This window comes from Sebastes fasciatus, chromosome 1 (genome assembly GCF_043250625.1).
Source record: "Sebastes fasciatus isolate fSebFas1 chromosome 1, fSebFas1.pri, whole genome shotgun sequence".
NCBI classification, from domain to species: Eukaryota; Metazoa; Chordata; class Actinopteri; order Perciformes; family Sebastidae; genus Sebastes; species Sebastes fasciatus.
The window spans coordinates 21,572,605-21,598,381 of record NC_133795.1 but is presented as its reverse complement, the minus strand read 5'-3'; the positions used below and the strand labels follow the sequence as shown (position 1 = coordinate 21,598,381).

At 40.7% G+C, this 25,777-nt stretch overlaps 3 protein-coding genes across 3 annotated transcripts in view; 2 read left to right on the top strand and 1 right to left on the bottom strand.

The window, feature by feature from the left end:
• mmp24 (matrix metallopeptidase 24) overlaps positions 1-25,777 on the bottom strand; it is a 94,876-nt gene that overhangs the window by 8,375 nt on the left and 60,724 nt on the right. Inside the window, exons 6-8 of the mRNA XM_074637169.1 lie at positions 17,894-18,055; positions 14,688-14,902; positions 4,909-5,047 (exon numbers count right to left, since the gene is read on the bottom strand). Coding sequence (XP_074493270.1) covers positions 4,909-5,047; positions 14,688-14,902; positions 17,894-18,055 — 516 coding nt within the window. The remainder of the gene's footprint in view (positions 1-4,908; positions 5,048-14,687; positions 14,903-17,893; positions 18,056-25,777) is intronic.
• Positions 1-25,777, top strand: part of LOC141768833 (zinc-binding protein A33-like) — a 275,021-nt gene that overhangs the window by 205,995 nt on the left and 43,249 nt on the right. The gene's annotated exons all lie outside the window — the stretch shown is intronic.
• LOC141768824 (nuclear factor 7, brain-like) overlaps positions 1-25,777 on the top strand; it is a 94,008-nt gene that overhangs the window by 27,453 nt on the left and 40,778 nt on the right. The gene's annotated exons all lie outside the window — the stretch shown is intronic.

The following is a 25,777-nucleotide window of genomic DNA, read 5'->3' as shown; positions in this document are numbered from 1 at the left end:
CTAGGCAATTAAATTAGCCTGACTTGACAGCAACTCCTTTGAACAGCCTGTACTCATCTTCTGAAATACAAAAAAAAACATAAGGGAACAATGAATACAAACAAAGACACTAATTGCTTTCCTCCAGGCATTTAATGCAGCTGGACTCAGCTGTAACGGTTTTAAATGCACTGTACATATTACTGAGAAGATACTGATAGATAAGTATAGCCCATAGCGGGTGCCTTTATCATTATAATGCCTTGAGGAGCCAGGAGTACATACATTTCCACTGTGGCCCAGCTGTGCATGTATATTATCCAACAATAAACTCAAGCAATAAATATTATTTTTGTTATCTTGACTATAAAAAAAACGGGTGAAAATTAGATAAAAAAAAGTAAAATGCAAAGTCAGTTTCTAAAGTACCATTTGAAATACAAGCAATCTGTAATCTGACGACCTTTTTTAAATGTACTTAAAGGGACAAATGAGCTGCGCATTGTGCAGTGTTTTCTCTTCACTTTATATATTTCCTGAGCTTTTCTCAAGAAAACCTTGTTTACTGCAACCAAAAGCAATAGAGTTCTTTTTATGAGCAGAAAACAACACGTTGTGGGTGTGTGGGGACTTCAAATCTAGGTGAAAATTGCAATTGAAAGTTCATTCTTGACCTTGAAAGCAGCAGCTGACAAAACAATCTCACCACAAGGCCCATTAGGAGCTGTTCTGGAGCTTTCAATCGCATCACACGATCTCCCTCAGCAGTTTGCCTAATTGTCAGGGAACTGTAGATGCTCATTACCATTTTTCTGACCACTTTACCACTTTGAGGACTTCTCATCCATGTAAGCTGATAAATTGAGATTCAAAACTTTTCGATTAAATGCTCCACAGCATCCAGGGCTGGCTCTAGCCCTTTTGGTGCCCTAGGCGAAATTCAAATTTGGAGCCCCCCCCCGTAAACCACAACACAAATCAGACATCACAATGGTTTTAAGTAGGGCTGTCAAAGTTAACCCGATAATAACGCGTTAACGCAAAATCGTTTTAACGCCACTAATTTCATTAATGTATCACCGCAATTGATATTTCGAAGGTTATAGTGGGCTCATTTTTAAAGCTATAATAATAAATATATACATACATTTGCATAAAGCAAGTATATTTGTCCACTTCCATGTTGATAAGAGTATTAAATAATTGATAAATCTTCCTTAAATGTACATTTTAAACATAAATGTGTGATTAATTTCCGATTAATCGCGATTAAAAATGGACAATCATGATTAATCGCGATTAAATATTTGAATCGATTAACAGCCCTAGTTTTAAAACAAAAATTAAGATTTTTATTTCCATAAATAACTGCATTTATTATAATATAAATACAAATAAATATACACAGTCCCAGAGTTACAGGGGTGAGAAGTATATTTCTCTGTCTCTTATTTATTTGTTCATTTGTTACTTCAAAGCAGAAAATGAGGAAGGGCACCCACTGGCATTCTTTTTTTTTTTACTACTGTATGCCTTAAGCCGGCCCTGAGAACGTCTACTAATGGAGTAAAAAGTTCAATATTTCCCTCTGAAATGTGGTGGAGTATAAGTGTAAAGTAGCATCCAATGTGGGACTTAAAGGGGACATATCGTGCTCATTTTCAGGTTCAAACTTGTATTTTGGGTTTCTACTAGAACATGTTTACATGCTTTAATGTTCAAAACACATTATTTTTCTCATACTGTCTGTCTGAATATACCTGTATTCACCATCTGTCTGAAAAGCTCTGTTTTAGCATCTGTCTTTTTAAACCCCCTCCCAAAAAAACATTTTCACATGCCGTTGCAGGAAAACACAGGTGCAATTAATAACATTAATTATGGCCCTGTTCTATTTAGGTGTGCCAGGGCCCTGGTATTGTGCATACTGTCTCACTGGAATGGCTGTGATACTAAATAGAACAGGACCATAATTAAATTTATCAATTACACCTGTGTTTACCCTGCAATTACATGTCAAAAAGGCTGCTATGAAAAGGGCATATTGGCTTTGGAGAAAATGATGGTGCACCTTTGCAAAGGTAGTTCTCAAGCTGTGGGCGTTATATTCTAATGAGCCTGCATGTGACATAGGAAGGGGAGCCCTATCTGAATGGCTTTTTGAATCACATGTTTTCTGATCTAGGCAGCCCACAAAAAACTGACTGCGTTGTCTTATTTCACAGTTTGTGGGTTGGTACTCCAGATACCCAACTGTATGTGCACAAGCACTGAAAAAGTGAGTATTTGTCCCATAAGTACTCCAAATTGTACTTAAGTACAATACTTGAGTTACTTTCCACCACTGATGAGAGGTATAAGTGACCTCTCAGGATTATTGGGTAGTACAGTTTTTGTGCACACCACCAAGTAAAAATAGAAGATTTCAAAATGAAGCCCTATGAACCGGGAAATACTGAAAGTGTAGTTTTAGCCTCATGTCACCCTGTGTTGGCTCATGGAGAAGAGAATTGCCTGCAAACAACAAACAGACACACGTTGACAGACAACAAATCCTCCTAATTCTCTCTGTGTGTGTGTGTGTGTGTGTCCATGTATCCACAATGTGTGCAAGAAGCATTACTGGGCGTCTTTGTGTGTGTGTGCGTGTGTTTGTGTGTGTGTGTGTGTGTGTGTGTGTGTGTGTGTGTGTGTGAGTGAGAGAGTCGGCAGCTGAGAGAGCAGAGCTATTAATATCTGCTCCTGGCTGGCCGCGATAGCAGGACACTCCATCAGAAGTCGGTGTGTGTTAGTGTGTGTGTTAGTGTGTGTGTGAGGTACAGAGAAAGTGAGAAAGAGTGAGATAGAGATGGAAGCAGCAGAGAGAGAGAGAGAGAGAGAGAGAGAGAGAGAGAGAGAGAGAGAGAGAGAGAGAGAGATGAGTGAATCCACAGTCAGCAGGCAGCGGATGAGGGAGGTTTCATACATAGACTAAAATTCTATTACTTTAGGCCGGGTGCTCCCTGCTGCATTGCCATTCTCTATTTCACACTTTATTAAATATATTTTCAGGAGGAGGAGGGCACGTAGTGAGCAGGACAGGGTCTAATAACACTGGAGCAGATGGTAGACAGAGATTTGTTTGAGAAAAGTTTTGACTGTGAGCAAAATTGGCTGATTTTCGGAGAAAGCTTTGTGAGAAAAAACTCCCCATTCAGCCAAACTGACTGCTTATACTTGTGAGAGAAATGAAACTGACACACACATCAAAACTTAAAGGTTATATTGATAACATTTTCCAATGTAGACCAATCATCAATCAGCTTTCAGAAAGGTGCTCAATAAAAGTATGGCTTTTCCTCAAAAAATGATTATGACTGTGAATTAATCATTTGAAAAAATGTTACGGGTCCAAAATTAATGTTTTGTTTACATCTGTAGAAGATATCTGACGTTTGGTTCCCACTTCTAACAAGGCTTGTGAGCCAATAGTATAACGACATTGATATCGAGTGGTATATCTGTGTCATCAGAGTTGCCAGTTAAGTGTGGAAAAAACGGATAAATGGCTCAGTTTGACACTGGTGTCTCCATCAGACTGCAGGATAAGTGAATATTTACTGTGGCAACAAGTGACAACTGACGTTGGCACACATTAGCTGTCTTAACTTAAATGTTCGAATAACAATAACCAATTAAATTACAACTCAACATATTTAAACAAAACGACCAACAACTACCAACAGCCATAGTCCTTACAACCTTAACTAATGTGGTGTCACCGGTTACTTTGTCAAAAAGAGAAAAATAACAGCTTCAATCCCTGAGGAGCTACATTAGCATCTTAGCATTAAGGACGGTTGCGTCCAGTTACCTAACTTCATCAAAGAACGTATCGATAAGAAGTGAAAGTCAATTGTTTGTTCCATTGCAACATCAGAGCCCAGCAGCAAAGCTACGCTTCCGCCATTTTGGACTGAAAGCGTCTACCGGATGCCAGTTAAAGGTCCGCCTACAAAGAGCCATACAAAAGTAAAACAAAATTTGTATTCTATTGTCATATTTAATGTCTCTACCGAAATGGCCTGTGTTGAACAATAAATATATTGTAAAGACTAAGAAAGACTAACCGAGACGGTTTTGGTGAGTTTTATTTTATTTCTGTCCAGTTTGAATCAAGTGTGTTTCATGATGCTCCGCGCTAGAACAGCTGATCCAAAATGACTTTTACTCTACCACGAAAGATTCATCACTTGACATGACTGTCTGTCTGAGTCACAACACTCGACCACAAAATGTGCAGGTTGTGCAACGAACTGGCAACCATTTGTTGTGAAGTGAATGCAATGGAACGGTGGAGAGAGAATGCGACATCTAGTGACGATGTTATCAAATATCAAATGTACCTTTAAAGACCTGACCCACTTTCTAATGGTATATTAAATATTTAATGCCTAATTAACCCCAGTGAGATCAGTGACAGCTTGCAGGAGCCGATGACAGACACATCATAACTTTATAATGACATAAATAGCTAATTGGAACTTCAAGTGAGCAAGCTAAAATAGAGTCAGACTGAACATCTGGTGAGAGATCAGTGATACGTAATGAGTTCTCAAGCAACATGTAGTCGTGCCAAAAAGTGTGTGACACCAGTTACTCTCTCTTAACACCTTCCTTCATATGTTAGCACACGGTTAGCTGCACTGCAAGACTCTTTAGTTATATCTAAGTTTTTGAAAATGAAGCCACTGAAATGACAAAACAATATATATAAATTGGTGCAAAAGTTTGACAAATATAACCCAGTCTTTACTGCACCTCTGTATATATGTCTGGACCCATGAGACGAAAGGCCTAGTTCTAGGCAGAACTGTGATTCATTGATGTTGAATATGTGAGGACAAAAAAGGCAAATGTTTTTACACATCTTAATAGTTTTCCTTGTACCTTTGAAGAAGACAAATTTGCCGTCAGATCTCTCGTAGGCGGCGTCGATGCGAGGTGGCAGGCCTTTCCAGAACTGATCGATCTGCATGGGATAACCCTCCTGCACCTTGTTGTTCCTCAAACGCCAAAACCACCGGTCCTGCAACACAACAAGTCACAAGTTAGAAATTCAATATCATTGGAAACACTTGTACTAAACCTACAGCAACCTGGCATTATGAAACAAAAGTCGAAATACTGCTGCAAAGACAATCGGGGACTTACAAAGCCGTGTGTACGCATGCTTCTGTTTTATAAATCTCTGGAAGTGGGCAAAGGTGCACGATTTCAACTCCTGCAGTTAACCATAAATGGATGTAGACACGCCCTAATCAACCATTTATATATCAATACCTCTGCATGCTCCACCCGAAAAGAGCAGCAAAGAAGTAGTGCAATTTAGGTGATTTGCACCACAGTAGCAAAGTTCTTCAACAGTGCCAGAGCAGCGGCCATTACGGGCAGCTGTGGTCATTTATAGAGCCAGTATCAATAATTCATAGTACATTTACCTGTAGAGTGTGCAGTGATACCTCAGTCATCATTAAATGTCAGAAAGACGATCAATGATTTAGTTTATAGTGCTCATAACATGTCTCATCCACTGAGTTCTGGGAAGGTTCCCATAGAAAAGCTCAGGGAAGCGGCTGTGGGGTGGTGTTTACTGGGGCTGGGGCGGTTAACCAGACCCACATTTGGAAAACCAACCAGAGCACAATGGATTCTTCCTGGCTGATAAAAAGACCAGGAGTCACTGGATAAAACACATCAGGTAAGATAACGTGAGATGTAGTTCACGGAGCGGTTTCACACAAAACTAAATGATACTACGACAAACCGAAATAAGGTTCCATGGGGTCCACTAGAAGGGGAGAGACTTTGCCTCTCTGTAGGGAAGAGGTCGGAGTGGATGGGTAGGTCAAAAAACACTGGACTTTTACCCAGGAGACCACTGTTTGCATCCTGTGTCACGTAACTTCCTTACGTAACGTCACTTGTGTAGTTATTTTAACGTAAACCATGATATTTTCCAAAACCTAACCAAGTTGTTTCCTGTGAAGACAGAAGTTTATTTTGAAAAGACTGCATGCATGTAACGAGCGGAAATTGACACGTGTTGCTGGGCATTCGTAGGAAATGCAAGAAAAATTAGGAATAACTTTTCGGAAGATATCATACCAACTGTTGATACGTTGCAATGAGGCGAAGAAGATGCATATGAAAACTTACTTTGACAAGCAACACAAAAATTATATTTATGCTTTATCGGAAGTCTTTCCAAACCATATTTTGGGGTTTTACAAGAGAAAAGACTTCAAGGATGAAGACTGACTGGTTGGTTTGCCAAAAGCACGTCTGGTTACCTTCTTCACCTCTGATAAAGTGCAGCGCACAGCTGCCGTTTACCTCAGCTTTTCTATGGGAACCATCTGAGGCAGTCCTGTGTTTCACTCCAGAAGGTATTTTTCCCACATAATTTATTCCCCCAAAATCCCTATGAAAAGAGGAGGCCGCTAACTCTCGCGGACACAGCTTCAGTGAAATTAATAAAGTCTCGCTCATAATTCAAACAAGGTATCATGGAGGTAGGAATGAAAAGATGAAGGCGTGAAAAAAGCAGACGAAAAACAATGAGTGAGAGGAGAGGGAATATGACGAACAGACGGAAACAGAAGACAAAGATGAGACAAGCGAGGTGATGCAAGGTACGAGGAGGAAGTAAAGGAAGCGGGAGGCGCAGGAGGAAAGAGATGTTAAAAGGAAAGGAAGCGAAGAGACGAGAGGAGAGAAGCAAAGCAGAGAAAGAGGGAGGAAGGAGAGGAGGAGAAGAAGGCGAGCAGCAATCTTAGCTCATTATCATTTGGCTTCGGTGAATCTAGGACACAGCCAAGCGCAGTCCCCACTGAGCGCTACACACACACACACACACAGACTCCATCTCAAATGATCCGACATCATCCACTGGCCGCTAATGCTTTTCTGTGCGAACCCGAAGAGAGAAAAAAAAGAAAATCAATGCTTCTCATATCTAGCAAAAGAAACCATGAGTGTTTCTCACCAAGGAAACATCCCATAATGAGTGTCTGCTTTCAAACACCCACTGGCTCTCAGTGCTCTTTATGTCCTAATACGCTTCTGTCCCGGAGTTAAAGGGAAAAGAAAATCGGCCTTGTTTTTCTGATCGATGATGATGATGATGCATTTTTGAAGTTATAGAAAAGCTTTTGTGTTTCTTTCAGGGCCATAAACTCCCTCAGTACATGATGCCACAGACCTACACCCTTCCTGCACCATCGCTCCACCTCTGAGAAGAAGTGTTTGGAAAATTAAAATAATGGCTCTTATGAAGTAGGGGTGTTATAAATTTAATGAATTTTAACCGATTAATGTTATCGGTTAGACGGTTAAAATAAACATTAAAGATTAAATAAAAAGCTCAAAACTCAGAGGAGCGGCTTATCACTTAAAGGAGAATAGCTGGTCCACCTTAACAGCCCACCTTAAGAGAGTCTGAGCTAACCACCTTCACTTTAGTCGGCAGACGGCTGGCAAGAGACGGGAGCTTGGCTTGGGTCTGAGGAGTTGTAGCATTTATTCACCAACGAATAAACTGTACACACACTTTTACGTTCACAGCTATAACACCACCAACAACCCCAAACTCACCGCCGCCACACACATGCAGTCTGTCGGACACTCGCTAATGTCGCGCTGGGTTGACAAGAGTTCATCGCCGCCACACACACATGTTCTGTCTCTCGACCTGACACTTGCTAAAGTTACGCCGTGCTCACTGAGTACGCCAGGCAGACAAACAGCTGACAATCTCGCAGCTAAATGATGTGCTGGAGACTTACTGGGACAATACACGCAGCGTCATGGCTGCTACGGTAACTCTCCCGGACAGGTGAACTGGGGACTCAGTTGTCTGTTTTGTGCAATCACTGCAGCTGGTGATAAATGATGGATTTAACCTGTTTTTGCATCGGCTTTTTGTTGCATCTAGATGGCTTGTTAGGTACTAAAAATGACACCGCTGCGTGAAATGCACTAATCTTGTCGGTCAACGGTTAACAATCGGTTAACGAGGGTCGGTTATCGGTTAAAAAAAAATTCTAAATTAGCATCCCTATTATGAAGCCATGTTCAGACAATAATAATAGTAATAATAATAATAAACAGTAGCTTTTAATAGCTTCTTCTCTGAAAGTGACGCTATGAGAGCGGTGAGAGTGAACCAGAACAGTAAAGCTGTGAGCTGAATGAGCTGAAACTCAAGATAAAGCTCCATTAAGCCGAGGGGAGCTGATTCAGATGGTCATTTTCTGTAGGTTCAACACTACCGGAGACACCTTTCAAATTGTCAAATTGTTTTCATATTGTGACAAATTATTGTTTAGTTTCACTTATATTACAAATATATATTTTAAGTATGTTGAGTTCAGCCTATTTTTTTGGTTCGTACACATTTCCAACCCAGTCGCCGAAAAAAAATGATGGTTGAATGTGGACGCTTCTGAATAAAAATCAGCCTCATATTACGCTTGAAGAAACTCACGATGACGTGGTTAATGTTGTGAAACGATTGGTTAGGTTTAGGCAATGAAACTACTCGGTTAAGGTTAGAAAAGATCATGGTTTGTGTTAAAATCATAACCTAACAACTAGGGTTGTCAAAGTTAACGTAATAATTCATGAACGCAAATTCGTTTTAACACAACTTGTGATTTTTAGGTTGTAGCAGGCTCAGTTTTAAAGCTAGAGAGAAGATACTGGTATCATATGAAAACCTAATGAATCCATTGGTACCAACCATGTCATACTAGCTTGTTGCAAAGGAGACTAAATAATGCTCCAAACTCATGCTTAATTTTGGTGAGGAAAAACTGGCATGGCCATTTTCAAAGGGGTCCCTTGACCTCTGACCTCAAGATATGTGAATGAAAATGGGTTCTATGGGTACCCAGGAGTCTCCCCTTTACAGACATGCCCACTTTATGATAATCACATGCAGTTTGGGGCAAGTCATAGTCAGGTCAGCACACTGACACACTGACAGCTGTTGTTGTTGCCTGTTGGGCTTGAAAATGCCATGTTATGATTTGAGCATATTTATTATGCTAAATGCAGTACCTGTGAGGGTTTCTGGACAATATTTCTCATTGTTTTGTGTTTAATTGATTTCCAATAATACATATATACATACATTTGCATAAAGCAAGCATATTTTCACACTCCCATGTTGATAAGAGTATTAAATACTTGACAAATCTTCCTTTAAAATACATTTTGAACAGATAAAAATGTGCTATTAATTTGTGATTAATTGCGATGAACTATGGACAATCATGCGATTAATCGCGATTACATAATTTAATCAATTGACAGCCCTATTAACAACCTAACGTAACAACTATAAATAAACAACAATCGCCCAAAGAGGACTTTCTTACGTAACGTTACGTAAAAAGCATATACTCAATGTTTACTTTGGTTTCACACGAGACACGAACAGCGGTCTCCCGGATGAAAAGTCCTGTGTTATTTTTTGGCCCAGCCATCACCACTACCACCCGTCCAGAGTGGACTTTCTCGCTTGTTATACTCGTTGTAATGCCACGTAACTTTCAATAATGGTCGCCATTGTACTACGTCACCTGCTCCGACTGAATGCAAAAACGGCCAAAATTGAGTTGTATCCTGTGGTTTGCAGAAATGTACAATTCCAACAGTTTTTCATGGTGACTGGGCTGACATTTAAGCATCAAATTTCAGCTTTTAATGTGATTACGGCAGCACCGGGCCTGTAAATGAAGACTTCCGACAAAATAAATTAACTTGAACTTTTTTTCTGAATGTTGCTCTACAGATTCCATATTTATTCCATGCAAACATTAGTCTTAGGAGAAGTCTTCAGGATGAACACCAAGGTTTTAGGATGACTTTATTTCAAGAAACTCCACCTCCACAATTTTTTAAAGAAATATGCTACAACTTTCAGATATTTTGGGTGGAAGGCTGCTTTAATAGACAGTTTACAACAGACAGCGAGAGGTAAGGGGAGATTATTTGTTGGAAAGCTCCCGTGCCAGAACGTCATGGTTACACAGCGTGAGCCGACTGACATACCGTATACTGTCACAGCTTCTTACTACACCAGCACCAACACCAGCGTACACACCTGCATGCTACTAAGCAGGTAATGACCCAGTTTGAAACAGCTGATCCACATAAAAATGTATATGCAGTATTATATATATATACACAGTACACACCTGAGTCTAAAATATCTCTGACTATATCTAATTTATGCCCACTGCAACTGTAGCAGCTGCTCCCAGTTTGACTTTATTCTGTTCTAACCATCCACAGTTTATTGTTGCACCTATTATAACATTTTATATACTATACAGTATATACTATATATATTAATATGACTATTTTTAGAAATGCTATATTGGTCGTTTTGAAATGCACTGACATATTGACAAATAGACTGCACGCTCACAACACCGATGCCAGCGAGACTATGCAAGGTGCTGAGGAGGAACCAGGGATTGAACCGCCGAACCTGCGATTACCGCACGACCTGTTCATTAAGCCCAATGACGAGACCAAAGGGATAACGACTAAAGACACCTTCCTGTGTACCAGCGCCCACAATTTGGACAAACAAAGCTATCTAAGTCAGCAACCGATACACACTGTGTTATTCTTTTTTCTCATCCAGTTGATAATTATTCAGACATTATTTGTCTTCATCGAGTAATGCCGTATATACACTACATGAGAATAAAGACGATTTTGTGCCTTATTCCCCCCTCCCGACATTCATCAGCAATGCCCTGATTTTTTGATGGTTCTAAAGATTATCTTTATCAGATATTCCTGTGGTGTGAGGTATGTTAAGAGTGTTTTTTTCATCCCCGGATCGACTCAGAAGTCCATCCTGGCCTCACCGATTTCAAACTGTAAATATTAAACATGTTCAATATTTATGATCGGATATCCTGTTGTGTGTGGGGAGCCCTGAGGACAGCCGATGACACAGTCACGTGGGAAAGAAGGATAGCCAGTTTAGAACCAATCCGACTGAAGCGGAAGGACAACCCCTGGTCTGGTCAGCTAACATTACTGCCAAGCAGGTGAAATATAGAGTGATATTGTGATTTTAGCTGACGTGTGTCGCCTCACTGTGTTGATCAATGCTCCTTCATGTCCATGTAGAGCGAGCACAAGCGCGAGCAACAGGACGCTGACTTTGGTTGATTCAACGGCCACAGGTGTCGCTGTTAACAAGCATTTTCTGATTCTTACATAGAGTCCCTTTAACGTGTCTCCATCCATCTGTCGTGAATTTTCAGGACAAAGTAGCGCAAAAACTCACATCGCTAATTCTTCCTGCCCGTCGTCCGCCATGTTTGTTTACACTAAAGTCACGTTTAATTGCGAGAGATTTTGTGAGATTCCCGTTTTTTTAGTCGGGACTTGTTGTTCATGAATGAATCTGTTTGTGTGTGATGGGCTGTTTTGGCCAAATCGTTGCTCTCCACACACTATAGGAACAAAACTGGTAAATTTAACATGTTGTTATGTGTGGGGTCGCTCATATTTTCAACATCTGTTAAGATGTTGACTAAAAGAGAAATCGTTTAGTGTGGGCTAGCCTTTAGAGAGACAGAAATACAGACAGATAGACAAAGTAAAACAGAGGGGACCAAAGAGAGACAGACAGATGAGGAGACAGGTAGGTGGACAGACAGACAGACAGGCAGAGCGGGGAAAAGAGAAATGGGATAATTTGTCAGATAGATAGGAATCCACAAGAGAGGAGACAGATAGGGGAGCAGATAGAAAAGAGAGAGACACACATCGACAGGCAGGATGGCGGACAGACGGAGAGATAGACGGGTCTGTGACCTTTTCTAACATTCAGTTTAAAGATCAGAGACATCAAAATGGATTTTTCTTCCTCTGCTATGCTGGTCCTCAGTGTGTAACTCCCTCTCTCTCTCTCTCTCTCTCTCTCTCTCTCTCTCTCTCTCTCTCTCACACACACACACACACACATGTATAATATTTCAAACACACAGTTAATCAGTTACTAACTATACTGGGAGGGAGCACATACCTGGCGCTAATGATCACAGGCTAGATAGCACCATATGCCACTGGGCTGATTCTTTCATCTGCAGCACTATGAGAGCGCACATTTTTAGCACGGACTGCTCCGGTGGGAATCGAACCCGTAACGTTGCCAGTGTCTGGTTTCTTCCTGAGCTGCAGAGCGACCGTGCCTCGCTCATAGGCCGCTTAGAGTCCTGCATCCTCCCCGCTTAATGTTCAATTAAGCTTCATCTAAAATCCCCCGTTTTATACAGCAACTCACGGCCGTATGACTCACCCTCTGCAGCAGCTAACGCCCATTCAATTACACACAAAGGAGTGTGTGTCTGCATCACAATTGTTAACCTTTAGCAGAAAAATACACCCAAGATTCCTGAAAAGTTTGATGGCTTAACGCATTTAATATTTGTGATTTAAACATTTAAACGATTTAACCTCCAGATGGAGTAAAGAAGAGCTCCTAGACTCAGAGGTGGGATTCGTATGAGGTCACTAAGCTCAGAAAAGAAATCACGACGTCGTGATCTTGATTACTAAATATTTACTTTGGCCGCAGTTCAACTCCACATGAGAAAAACTTTTACTCAAAATATTACTCATAAAATTATATTATAATCCTTAGCATATATCTAATTAGTAACACATTAGGAGGCAATAAACACGGTCATTGGAAACCGAAATGAGATCAAGTGATGACAATATGGCTGTCAAAGCTAACGCAATAATAACGCGTTAATGCAAATTTGTTATAACGCCACTAATTTCACGCAGTAGCTTAACCAATGGCAGACTAGCAGTAAGTGTGCAGAAGATTTTTTGGGAAATGTTGACGTGCCCTCTCATCCGCATGCCAAATTACATCCTTCACAGCCATTGCCTGTTATTAACGGTAGTTTGATCGATCCCCCCCCCCCCCCTCATTCCGGGAAGACCCACCGTACTCTGCCCCTGATTGGCTAGTTTTTGTAGTCTTTTTTTGCACAATGATTTCAACTCAGATGTGGATGTTTTCATAAGGATGGCAGCCTTCTTATATAGTGCCCTCATATATAATTATAATGTCTTGATTATGGGAGCAAAATGTTGCTATGCACACATGTATGGAATAGAATTACAGATCAGCTGGAGATGTAAATTTTGATGTCAGGTTACGGTGACCGGGACTGTACCAGTTTCAAGCTGGGTGTCCTGAGTCACGACAAATATCTGTAAAACACTCAAATGTCCCGGTTTTCAACAGTCACTAACAAATTGTCCCGGTTTTCACCACAATTAAACAAACAATATCATACTTACATAGATGTTTATCATGTTCTGTCCCACTCATTTATTCATTTGTGCACACAAGATAAGTATATAGAGAGCCTTGCATTTTATGCAACCAGCATCAGACTGTTGTAAAATAACCTCAGAACCCCCTCGTGCTTATGTTTATGCACATCAAACGTGTCGTTTTGATTAATTATTTTACAAAGTTTCTTCTGCGCATCAACAGGCGTATAGGCAAAACATTGTGAATCACTTAAAACTTTTGCTCTGCTTATAACTCCCTCAGGACACCGTCCGTTCCTGTCAGACTTTCGACCGGTGTCTCCATCCTGGCCAAAATGTTGTCTGGTGCTCCATTTAAATTATAGTAGCCTACAGGTACATGTGTGGCTGTGGTGAGCAAGATGATGTGATAGAGATTGTTAGCCCTGTGGTTAAAGGGGGAGAAAGCTACAGGTGCGCCAAGTTGGCCATCATAATGAAAACAGTACAGTAGTGCAGTACACTTAAGGGTCCCGGTTTGGGGGTTTGAAAATGTGGTCACCCTATGTCAGGTTATAATTAAACTTAATGTTAACCTTAATGGCACACTAATTAAAAGTGCTACAATTGTGATTGGGAGCATTTCTATTGCCTCCACACGGCTCTCAACATGGTGACAGCTGAGCAGCTAACGATGCTAACAGTGAAAATAACAGTGAAAGTGCTGACAAAGCTAACAGTGTTTACCTGGGGGGAACCAGAGGGTGGCGCTATGATTCCGCAACGGCGCCGTCAGTCGGCACAGCGCTATCAGCTGTCACTGCCGTATGCGTGCAGTGCAGAGCGGCAACCGTGAACTAGCCAGTGGGGCAAGCTCACAGTTCATGTATGAACATGCACTAAAAGGCCGCTGGCCCGGCTATGTCAACAAAGCACAGAGAAGCTCAGATTACAACACACACAGAGGGAGAGAGACTTCATTCTCTGCTCATGTAGACATTACTCCTCTCTATACTTTACATAGAAAACAGTTGTTTGCTGCTATATTAAAGCGATATCGAATTTAGCAAATAAAAAATGGTACTTAAAATCAAAAAGATTGCCGACCACTGGAGTCTATATTTACTTTACTGCAACAGACACTATGCATTTCATAGAATTAAAATACACATTTTTAACACGAAGCTCCATCTTTTCCAACTAAGATTTGCACCTTGTGATGGCTGAAGATCTAATTCTGAAATACTCCCTTCAGAGGTGAGGCCACCGAGCAGCAGACGTGATCAGTGACCTGATTGTATGCGTCGTCTTGTCTCTGACCTCATGTGCATTCACCGTGTTTATGCTGTGTCTCTGCTCACCTTGAAGACAAACATCTCCCGCCTGAAGAAGGCCACAGTGTTGAAGTTGCCGTCACAGATGTTGGGTTTGCCATTTCCAGGCAGCGCGGGCCGGTCGCCGGACGGGCGTGCCGGTCGGGAGTGACGGTCGTGCTTGCGTTCGGAGGTGGAGTGTGTCCGTCGTGAAGGTAAGGTGGGTAACGGCCTGGTGGGCTCCAGCATGGCTGTGGGGATGCCTGGTGAAAAGCATCAATAACGACGGGATTTATTCCAGTGTGGTGACGGATTTCTGTTTGCTCAAATATTGTTTGTGGGTTCATGAGACAGTACAGTATTTTTAGGACTACCAGAATACAAAGAGTCACTGTCATTGATTGTAGCTGTGTAAACAGCATCACAGATCAAGATCAACATTTTGTTTATTCATGGTTCCATCAGCAGGAAGCAGCTTTATTCAGATTTCTGTATCTGAAAGACGATTACTAACTAGTATTTACAACTAAATATTTCAAGGAAAACTTATCCTCAAAACGTCCTACTTTCTAGATTAAAGAAGAGCCATATTCCACAATAAAGTGCACTTGCACACCAACAGTGTCATTTTGAAATAAAGCCCTTCACTGAGATGGGATGGTTGGTATTTCCAGGTGCTGGAGAGACGAGCAGCGAGGCAAATAGGATCAACTCCCAGCAGATACAATAATAACAGTCCTCGTCACTTCGTCACAAGTGCAGTGGAAAGATACTGTTGACCGCACTGTTTCAGTCAGTATTTCCCTTCAACACTGACTCAAAATGTCACCTGTGTATCATGACCTTTAATGTTAAGATCATTTTTGTTCTGAGGGAAAAAGATAACCTTCTTGCTTTGAAGCTTAAAGGAAACCAACCATCATCTCCATCAACAACCAATGCATGGGCGGATTATGAGACTTGACTTTGTGATGCTTTTGCCTCTTTTTTGTTGTTCTGCGTCTCTTTGTAGTCGTTACACATCGCTGTGTGGTTTTGTGTCTCTCTTAGGTGATTTTGTGTCTCTTTATGGTCTTTTTATGTCCCTTTGGTTGTCGTTTTGTGTCTCTTTGTGGTCACTTTGTGTCTCTTTGTGGTCGTTCTGTGTCTTTGTAGTCGTTTTGTGTCTCTTTGTGGTCGTTCTATGTCTTTGTAGTCGTTTTGTGTCTCTTTGTGGTCAATCTGTGTTTCTTCGTAGTCATTTTGTGTCTCTCTGTGGTTGTTCTTTGTCTCTTTGCGGCAGTGTTAATTTCGTAATGAAAACTATGACGAAATATGTTCGTCAACAACCTTTTTTTACCATGACTAAGACGAGACGGTGACATGACGGAACTGACCTCATTAAACACTGACAGTGACAATGTCAAACATGCAATATTCTTGACGAAAAAAACGACTAAAATGTAGTTTAAAAAATAAAAACTTTACCAAAATCTCTCTTTATTTTTGTCACCTTCCAACTTTTCTTCCCCCCTTTCTCTCACCAGTCATTTTGCATCTTTGTGGTTATTATGTGTCTCTTTGTTGTCATTTTGGTCTCTTTGTAGTCATTTTGTGTCCCTTCGTTGTCATTTTGTGTCTACTTTGTAGTCATTTCGTGTCTGTTCGTTGTCATTTTGTGTCTCTTCGTTGTCATTTTGTGTCTCTTTGTTGTTGTTTTGTGTCTTTGTGGTTATTTTGTATTAATTTTATGTTTCTTTGTGTCTCTTAGAGTGATATTTTCTAGGTGAAGGCCAGGGGGGGCCCAGACACCTTAGCCCCCTCGGCCTGTGCCTGGTAGGCCCGTTAAGTAATCCATCCATGGACGTATGTAACTAATAATTAATTGAGTAAATGCTATAGATAATGTAGCTTATCTGAGTTTTTGTGAAGCAGCATTAATGAAATATTCAATGTAATCTTGATGCAAATATTCTTCACTAACACATTATTTCTGAGCCAGCAGACATGTTTCTTTTTCCTGCTTCTTTATGCCTTTGTATCACAGATACATGTTACACTACATTACAACAGAAAGCTGCCATGATTATTTCAAGGCAGACAGAAAGCGTAGCTGCGTCTGACAGATCTTCACTGTTCTTTGTTCACTTAAAGAAAAAAATAACAGTTTACTGAAATGTGAGACATCTTCTCTGAAATGGAACAAAGAGTCTCTGGTGTAAACACAAATGAAAAGACACAAAGTTGACAAAAGTTTTTTCCCCTTTCCAGGCAAAGATTGATCGGCACTGTATGCTGTTTATCAGCCTGGTCCTGCTTTGCATTCATATATATTTCACCCAGTGCAGCGCTCTGCTGTTGGCTGCTGGTCAACAGTTCTTCATAACTCAGCCACAATCTGGGCTTTAACATTAATAATTAAAATCCAAGGTGTGCTGTTTTTGCAAGTTTTTGCTTTCAGGTCTTTAGTGAAGTTAAGTGTTTTAAATGTTATTAGTAAATTCTTTAAATTTTGGCAAAATAAAAAGTGCGTATTGGCAAGTAGACTTTCATGTGAATATACCCAGGAAGAGGAGACAAGATTACGTAATATCACAGCGCTAGCACTTCTGATCCACATGCACCCTGTGTTGTATTTATTTAGCAAACATTTGGAAAAGTTATATTGGAAAGCTAAGGTGAAGTTCCGTTTTTTTCTACTCATTAAAATGCACAATTGAAAGTGTGAATATAAACAGGTGGATGGAAACATACTAGTGCCCTTCATGGACCGAAATCAGTATCAGTTTGACACATCAACCAGCCCAGTAACACAGCAGTTTGTGAAATAGTCACAACATTTAATGTATTGATTTGTGTACATAGATACAAATTTCACATTCTTTTCAGGAGACTGGTGTTTGTGTGCCGTGTGAAACCACAAGTCAAAGTTGATTTATTTGTCATCTTTTCCTAAACCTAACTACATAGTTTTATTTTGAAAAGACTGGAGTGGAAACTGACACGTGCGTCATGTTTTCCTGGACGTTCGTAGTAAAATGCATGAAAAATACGTTTTTGAAAGTCGTGTTAGTGTCACGAAAAAAAAGGGAAATTTGTGCGTCTATGTACACAAATCAAATTAATTATATTTTTTTACTATTTCACGAACTGCCATGAGACTGTGTTGCATCAAAAACACTAACAAAAGAACAACATAGTGCCATCTTAAATGATTCTCTTCAAAACGCTGGAAACACAGATCATTTGCATGATGACTAAATAAACTGACTTACCGTAGATTTTCTGGATGCCCTGCAGGTCGTCCAGAGGCAGTTTGAAGTTGTGTGTGTCCATGTACTGATAGAAAGGCGCCATGATGGCACTGGGATCGTTGGAGTGCTCTAGACCCAACGCATGACCCAGCTCATGGACCGCCACCAGGAACAAATCATTACCTGGAGAGAGAGAAGGAGAGAAGGAGAACTGAGTCAAACATGAGAGAGAAGAATAAAAGAGGAGATTGATGGAAAGAGAGGGATGAAGAAAAACAGCCATAGGGAGGTGAAGAGGACCAGGAAAGGGAAGGCGGAGTGAGGAGGAAATAAACCAAGACAAAAGGATGAGATAAAAGAAGAGAAACAGCATCACTTTCAACATCACTGACAGTCTTTAGAAAGATTATTTCAAAGCAGAAATCAGGCAGGAAACAGAAAACAAGCACCACTTTGTGCTGCTGACAGGCCTTTCCGCTGGTTTTTGTTCAGCAAAAAAACACAGTTTACCAAAAAACCCTCAACATGTCCCTCCTGTCTGAAACGGAACAAAGCCTCCCCAGTGTAAATACAACGGAAAAGACCAAAGACACTGCATCAAACGCACTGGAGAAGTGAGCTAAAGTTAGTCTGTGATGCCGTTGACTCATCAGCAGTGTAAAATGAATCTCACATCAAAAGGGGAATTTGTGATAAATGGGAACGACTGTCAGCTTGTGAATCTGAAGCTCCCACTTTTTAAAGTCCAGCATGAGCCGGTTCTTCAAACGCTGCCGCTGCCTGACGGGGATTACTTAAAGAGCGCGCCAAACTGTTTCGTGCCACATCAAGACAAATTCACGAGTTCATACTTACACAAAATGAGATTTTAAATTTATAATCTGTGAATGTATAAATAATGTGCTGCTGCTGCTTTAAAATATGCCAATGAACAAGCAAATCTGTTGAATTTGGAATATGAAAATATTCTACTGGATACAATCTGATGGGTCATTGTGTGAATGTTTCTGCCCCAAAACAGCTTTTCATGTGCAAAGGAAACAACACTTTCAAATCAAATGTCTCTATATGCATATTTCATGCTCGGTGCAAGCTTTGGAAAATGTTATAAGTTTTAGTTTGTTGCAACAGATGCATCTAAATGAGGCTAAGACCTCATTTACACTTACTATAATTAGTCACTTAAGGGCGGCGATTTCGGCGGATCGGATAGTTAAACAGATGTTAAAGGGTGTAAATTCATCAGTCTCCCCAAGACATCATTTTACTCCTCTCAGGTGTAACTAAGTCAGTAAGCGGTCATTCTCTCTGTCTCATTAAAGCAGCAGGAAAAAAGAGGCTCGGGCCGAAGACTCCCCAAGCTGTTGTGGTGTTTATCTGATCTTTGATCAGTGGAACCGCTGAATGATCGGTGTGGGTGAAGGTTCAACGTTCTTTATTTATCAAATGTCAATAGTCAATCTTTGGTCTCAGGTTCCTTCAACAATGCTCAAAAATATGTTTGTATAAAAGGGGAAATCACAAAAGTAAATGTAAAAGCAAACTGATAATCTAAGGCATAAAATAGTGCAGTTAAAATAAATATAAACATAAGTAAATATAAAATAGTATTGTAGATGTAAATTTGTAATTTAGTTGACAGTATTTCAGATGGGAAAACTGAATGTAAACGAGATGTATTTGCATGACGAGAAGTAATATATGTACACAAAGGTGTAAACTAGGGGGTGTAAGAAAATATCGAAAATATTAAATATTGCAATATTATGTTTTGTGATACTGTAATGATTCTCAAAAACACTATTGATTTTTAATTAACAGTTTCCATGCAAAGATTAACTCATTGAATACTTTATTTCATTTGCAAAGACATGTGCCCTCTCAGAGTAGTGCTATGATGTTGGATGTTACAGGGATTCATGCAAATACAGAACCCACTGTTCTGATTGCATAAAAAAGTAAACCGTTTTTACTCAGATTTTATGCATATGGTGGTGTGTTCTTTATACTATGACAGTTTTACTAAAATTAGATAAAAAAAAATACAATATATTGCCTTACTTACAGTATCGCAATATATTGAATCGTAACCCCTTTATCACGTAGGTATCGTATCGCCAGATTCTTGCCGATACACAGCCCTAGTGTAAACAGGAATGTAGTATGTTATAATGAGCAGTACTAAAAATATATATACAGAGGTGTAAACAGGAAACCAAGGTGGACTGCAGTCAGGTTTGTGATCTGGCCTATGGAGACCCATATATGTGTGTAAATGAAAGTATCCTCAGTCTCAGCTGGATTTACCTGGATATGAGCCATATGACATGACAAGTGTAAACTGTAAATGTAGGATATTCTTGGAAAGGACAAGAGATAATTTTCCAGTTGAAGCGCTCCATAATAGTAACAAAAACAACTACTTCTCCTATTCATACTTCTATCACAACCAATCAAAATAGCAATAAAGAGAATAGAGGGCTGTTTTCCTGAATGTCATGTAGTCATGTGAGGTCTATTGAAACCAGGCTCTCTGTCATATTAAGAGCTGAGATTCTGAGCTGCTGTCAGACGCTTAATGACTTCCTACGGTCTGAATGCAGAGCTCAAATGAATACATTTCATTGGCTCGGTAATTGGTTTGACTCTGTTTGAACCTAATTACACAAACTAATTATCTTTTTTCTTTACTCAGGCAGGTCTGTTTGAAGATTATGGCCAGCAGCTGACTTACAGACTAATTGTAACTATAGATGGTCAGAAGTTGAAGTTTCTGTCAGCTCTTTAGTTAATATTCTGTTTCTGTTGCAAAGTTAAACAGATGTATGCAGTCAATTATTCCCAGTAGATGTTGAAATATTAGCTTTGAAGCCTTGAATTCGAAATTTTGGCTGTTGCCATATTGTTTTTTTGCAACCAGAAGTGACACGACAGGGTGGAGCTAAGTACAACTGAACGCTGAGTAGGATATTTTTAGGGGACCAATCATGGATGTATAAAGAGAACATGATACAGCGTTGGAGGTGGGCTCCTGTTCATTCCTATAAGAGTTGCTCAGTAGCACATGAAGCCAAAATGGCTCAACTTCCAAGTGATAAATTACCCGGATCTTCCGGCAATCTTCCACATCCAACGGGCCCATAGAGCAGGCGAAGTAGCATTTCCTTTAATTCCGCCTCCCAGCCCTCGCTCCAGCCTCGGTCTGGGTCTCATTCACAAGAACGGAGGAAGGGAAATAACTCTGGATTCGGCTATTCGTGCATTTTACAACTTAAAGATCTAATGATTTCAAGTATTCATACTGGGAAGTTGATTTACCTACAAAAAAATCATCTGCTGATTTACAGACGTCTCTTTCCCAATGTAAGTCTATGGGAAAAAGGTATTTTTGGGCCCAATGGCATCACGTGATGGACACAGAAGTTGTAGTACCGCCGTTTGGCCACTACAAAAATTAGCATCACAGCCCGGCGCGCTCCCTGGGGGCAACTTAGAAAGACAACTCAGAGACCGGACAACGCCGTTGTAGCGACCTGTCAATCACAAGGTAGCCACGCCCTAAAGCATACCCTGCTTTATAGTCTATTTGACTCTAAATGGGACCATCATTTAGTAAATGAACATCATGCTGTATTGAAGAAGACTTGAAACTATCGATTGAGACCATAAACTCATGTTTACAATGTTAACTGAGGTACTAAATCAAGTGAGAAGTAGGGTCATTTTCTCATAGACTTCGATACAATCAGACTTCTTTTTGCAACCAGAGGAGTCGCCCCCTGCTGGCTGTTAGAAATAATGCAAGTTTAAGGCACTTCCGCATTGGCTCCACTTTTCAGAACCGGAGGTTGACCGCTGGTGGAAAATCAACCATCAGAGTTGATTTGAAACCAAGTTTGACTAAAAAGTAGGCTACTGATAAAAACAAGATTGGTTCATATATTCATCTTTCTGTTTCTGTTACACTTCTCTGTTTTATTTATTTACCTTTTCTCTTTCTCACACCTTCACACACAAACATACTCTTCTGTCCCTCTATGCTGCCGTTTCTTTCATCCCCCCCTCCTCCTCGTCCTTCTCCTCCTCCTCCTCCAGCCTTAATCTCTCTGCTCCCTATGCCTCTCTTTCTTCCATGTCGCAGGAAAGATAAAGATGATTTTACCGCACAAGATTTACACTTCATGTTGAACGGCTAGAAGGAATTCCCAGTGGGCTCTCTCTATGTGTCTGCCTCTCCCCTTGTGATTGGTCTATAGTCTGCTTCGGCGCCCTGCGGTGACGATAACGGCTCCTTCTATCATGTTTGCCCCGGCAGTCGTCTGCCCGCCTGCGATAAAGATGATGTTTGATATTGCTGTGATGAAACCTGTCTCTCAAGTAATCCCAGTTTGACGTGTCCACAGAGTCCGCTTTGTTCAACTCCAGCAGTTCCCCCACTGAAATGTTCATTTTTCGGCGAAGATGAGTTTCCGTGCCAGATCATTTTGTACAAGCAGCATCTGAAATTAACTTTTTGGCTCACCTGCCATGTTCTGGTTAAGTATAAAAAAATACCTGCCAAGAATATTTTTCTTTCTCCTTCCAAAATCACTGATATGTGGTTCATTTCTCATAGAAATACATCTTGTTGACCCTTTTCAAGAAATATTCTTTCAATTAGCAGACAAGAGCAATATTTCTTCAATACTTGCTCAGTCACATATCATAAAGATAAAGGGAAGAATGAAGCCCTCCCTCCAGACAACAGAGGACCAGGATGAAGAGTTTGCATTAAGCAAGCTTCGTAAATGCTAGTTTAAAAGAGAGGAAATGAAATGTCACTGACTTAAAATGTTACCAGCCAGTGTCTCTTTACCAATTCATCCATCAAACACACATTTTTATGGCATTTTGTGTTTGGTAGTGGCGAATTCAAACCCACAGTTTAAGCTCTTACTGCTCGTTTCAGATGGGTAATATTTAATTCTAGCCACTCTGTCTGTCTGTCTGTCTCTGCCCTTCTAGAGGATTAAAGATTTTTCTTCAGGACTTTCTACAGGGTGGTTCAGAGAGCAAAGGTGTCCACATAAATATGACATGCATGCAATGAGCAGGAACAAGGCACATTTAAGTAATAATGTCTCTTGCTTAAAGCGGAGAAGTGACACATGTCGTGACCTGGATTAAAGATGGTATTATTAATGACTCTTGGGGGGAAATGGAGCTTGAACTGCAATGCCGGATACAGACTACACGAGAAACAACCCGATTTTGGGCCCGATCCCCCCCTCACGATGATCGTCAGCAAAGCCCTGATTTTTTTATGGTTCTAAAGATTATCTTTCCAGATGTTCCTGTGTCAAGAGTGTTTTTCACATCCCCCGATCGGCTCGGAAGTCCATCCTGGCCGCACAGAATTCAAATCGTAATTATTAAACATGTTCAATATTTATGGTCGGATATCCTTTTGTGTGTGGGGAACCACAAAGACAGCCGATGACGCAGTCACGTGGGAAAGAACGATAGCCAATTGAGAACCAAGCTGACTGGAGCGGATGGACAACCACCGCCGTCATGGAGGCTGCGGCTAATGCATGAGCTAATGCAAAACATAAAGCATAAAGTAGTAGATAGATGGAGCTCAGAAATGGAGGACCAACTTGTTGATTTGTGGCAACAACTCGAGTGTTTATTTAACGTGTCTCCATGACTTCATTCCATCTGTCGTGAATTTTCAGTACATTAGTAAAAAAACATTGCTAATTCTTCTTACCTGTCGTCCGTCATGTTTGTTTACACTAAAGTCACATTTGATCACGAGAGATTTTGTGAGATTTCTGTTTTTTTTAGTTGGGACTCTTGAATGGAATCTGTTAGTGTGCTGTTTTGGCCAAATCGTTGCTCACCACACACTATAGGAACGTAATTGTTAAATTTAACATTAGATGTCATTATGTGTGGGGTCACTCACATTTTCAACATCTGTTAAGATTTAAAAAATCTTCTAGTCTGGGCCAGCCTTGAGATTCAGCACGGAAAATAGTATATAGGCTTAGAAACAGGAAATAGAATGAGAAATTGATCAATTTAAATGCAGAGCTACTGTGAGAACTACCTTGTGTAGATTGTATTGCAGGGTTTCTGCCAGAAAAGTTGATAGGACCGGTGATGGCAGCAGCAGCGGGGGGTGGGGGGAGCTGAGCAAAACTCGGAGGGGTGGCTTGTCATAGCGCTGGTCCACCTTAACAGCCCACCTTAAGCGAGCCTGAGCCGAAGTTGTGGTTAACCCCTTCAGTAAACAGACTGTGGCAAGCAAGACACATGGCTTGGGTCTTTATTATATTTAGCCTAGTGCTTATTATCATATAATGATTTCCCCCCCCCCCCCGTGCCTCATGCACTGGTTAAATAGGTTATCGGTGCATTTGCTCATATGCAATCAAATGGAGTTGTTGATGGGACAGAGGATTGGGAGACGGCGGAGGCAGAGGGTCTACCGGCCAAAGACCTGACTTTTAAAAGAAATGGGAGATGACACTCTGATTGGTTTGATTCCTGTTACGCCCAAAACACACCTAGGATTAATTAAGAGACTAAATACAATCCCTTTGCCCCTTGCGCCTTACTAACTAGCAAAACCGGAGTTGGACACACCCTAAATGCACTCGTGCCACTTTAGACCATGCGCTATAGATCGTTAAATATGGCTCCTTAAGTTTGTGCATGACAATGCATGACATCCAGTGCCAACGTCTTTACAATACTTTCTTTCTACAGTGACTGTGTGTGGCGACACTATGGGATGTTTAAGGTGGAGGGAATACTGTGCTTATGGCAAACAGAAAATGTTTAAGGTTTGCTAACGGACCACTAAAACACATGGTTAAGGTGAGGGGGAGATTACAGTGGTTACAGTTTTTAAAAACATTAACCGTTTGATCATGATGTGATGTAAACCAGACCTTCCCAGACCTCCAAACACTCACTTTCCACTTTACTACATAAAAGACACACAACTTCCTGCATTAGCACTGAATGTTGGCGATGGACGTAAATCGATATGAATGGAGCTCCTCCTGGGGATACTGAGCTGGAAACATGACAGAACAGGAGACAAATGGTTTGTTTCTGATGTGTTTTTCAGTTCTGTCCTCCGGGTATAAACAGGTTAATCACAGACGCTGTCCCTCAGCAGAGACAGGAAAAACAGGTTTTAAGCCGAGGTGAAGATGAGTCCTGTTTGTCCGAGCGACGTCCTTCTGAAGCTGATACCGTGAATTAGTTTCTGTAGCGCCTGAGAACTTTGAGGTCTCACTATCTGGTTTCTAATCTTTCAATTACTCAGTGTGTGTGTGTGTGTGTGGAGGGATTTTAGAGATAAAGACGAGTGTGAAAGACGAACGCACATGGGTGACCGCACACACACACACGCACGCACGCACGCACGCACGCACGCACGCACGCATGCACACACACACACACACACACACACACACACAAACACACACAAACACACACAAACACAAACACACACAGATAGATGATTAACTGATATACTTTCATATATATATTGTATATTGACTAGGGCTGTCAATTGATTAAAATATTTAATCCCGATTAATCGCATAATTGTCCATAGTTAATTGCGATTAATCGCAAATTAATTGCAATTTATTTATCTGTTCTAAAGGTACCTTAAAGGGAGATTTGTCAAGTATTTAATACTCTTATCAACATAGTAGTGGACAAATATGATTACTTGTTGCATTTAGCATAAAAAATATGCTCAAATCATAACATGGCAAACTGCAGCTCAACAGGCAACAACAGCTGTCAGTGTGTCAGTGTGCTGACTTGACTATGACTTGCCCCAAAACTGCATGTGATTATTATAAAGTGGGCATGTCTGTAAAGGGGAGACTCGTG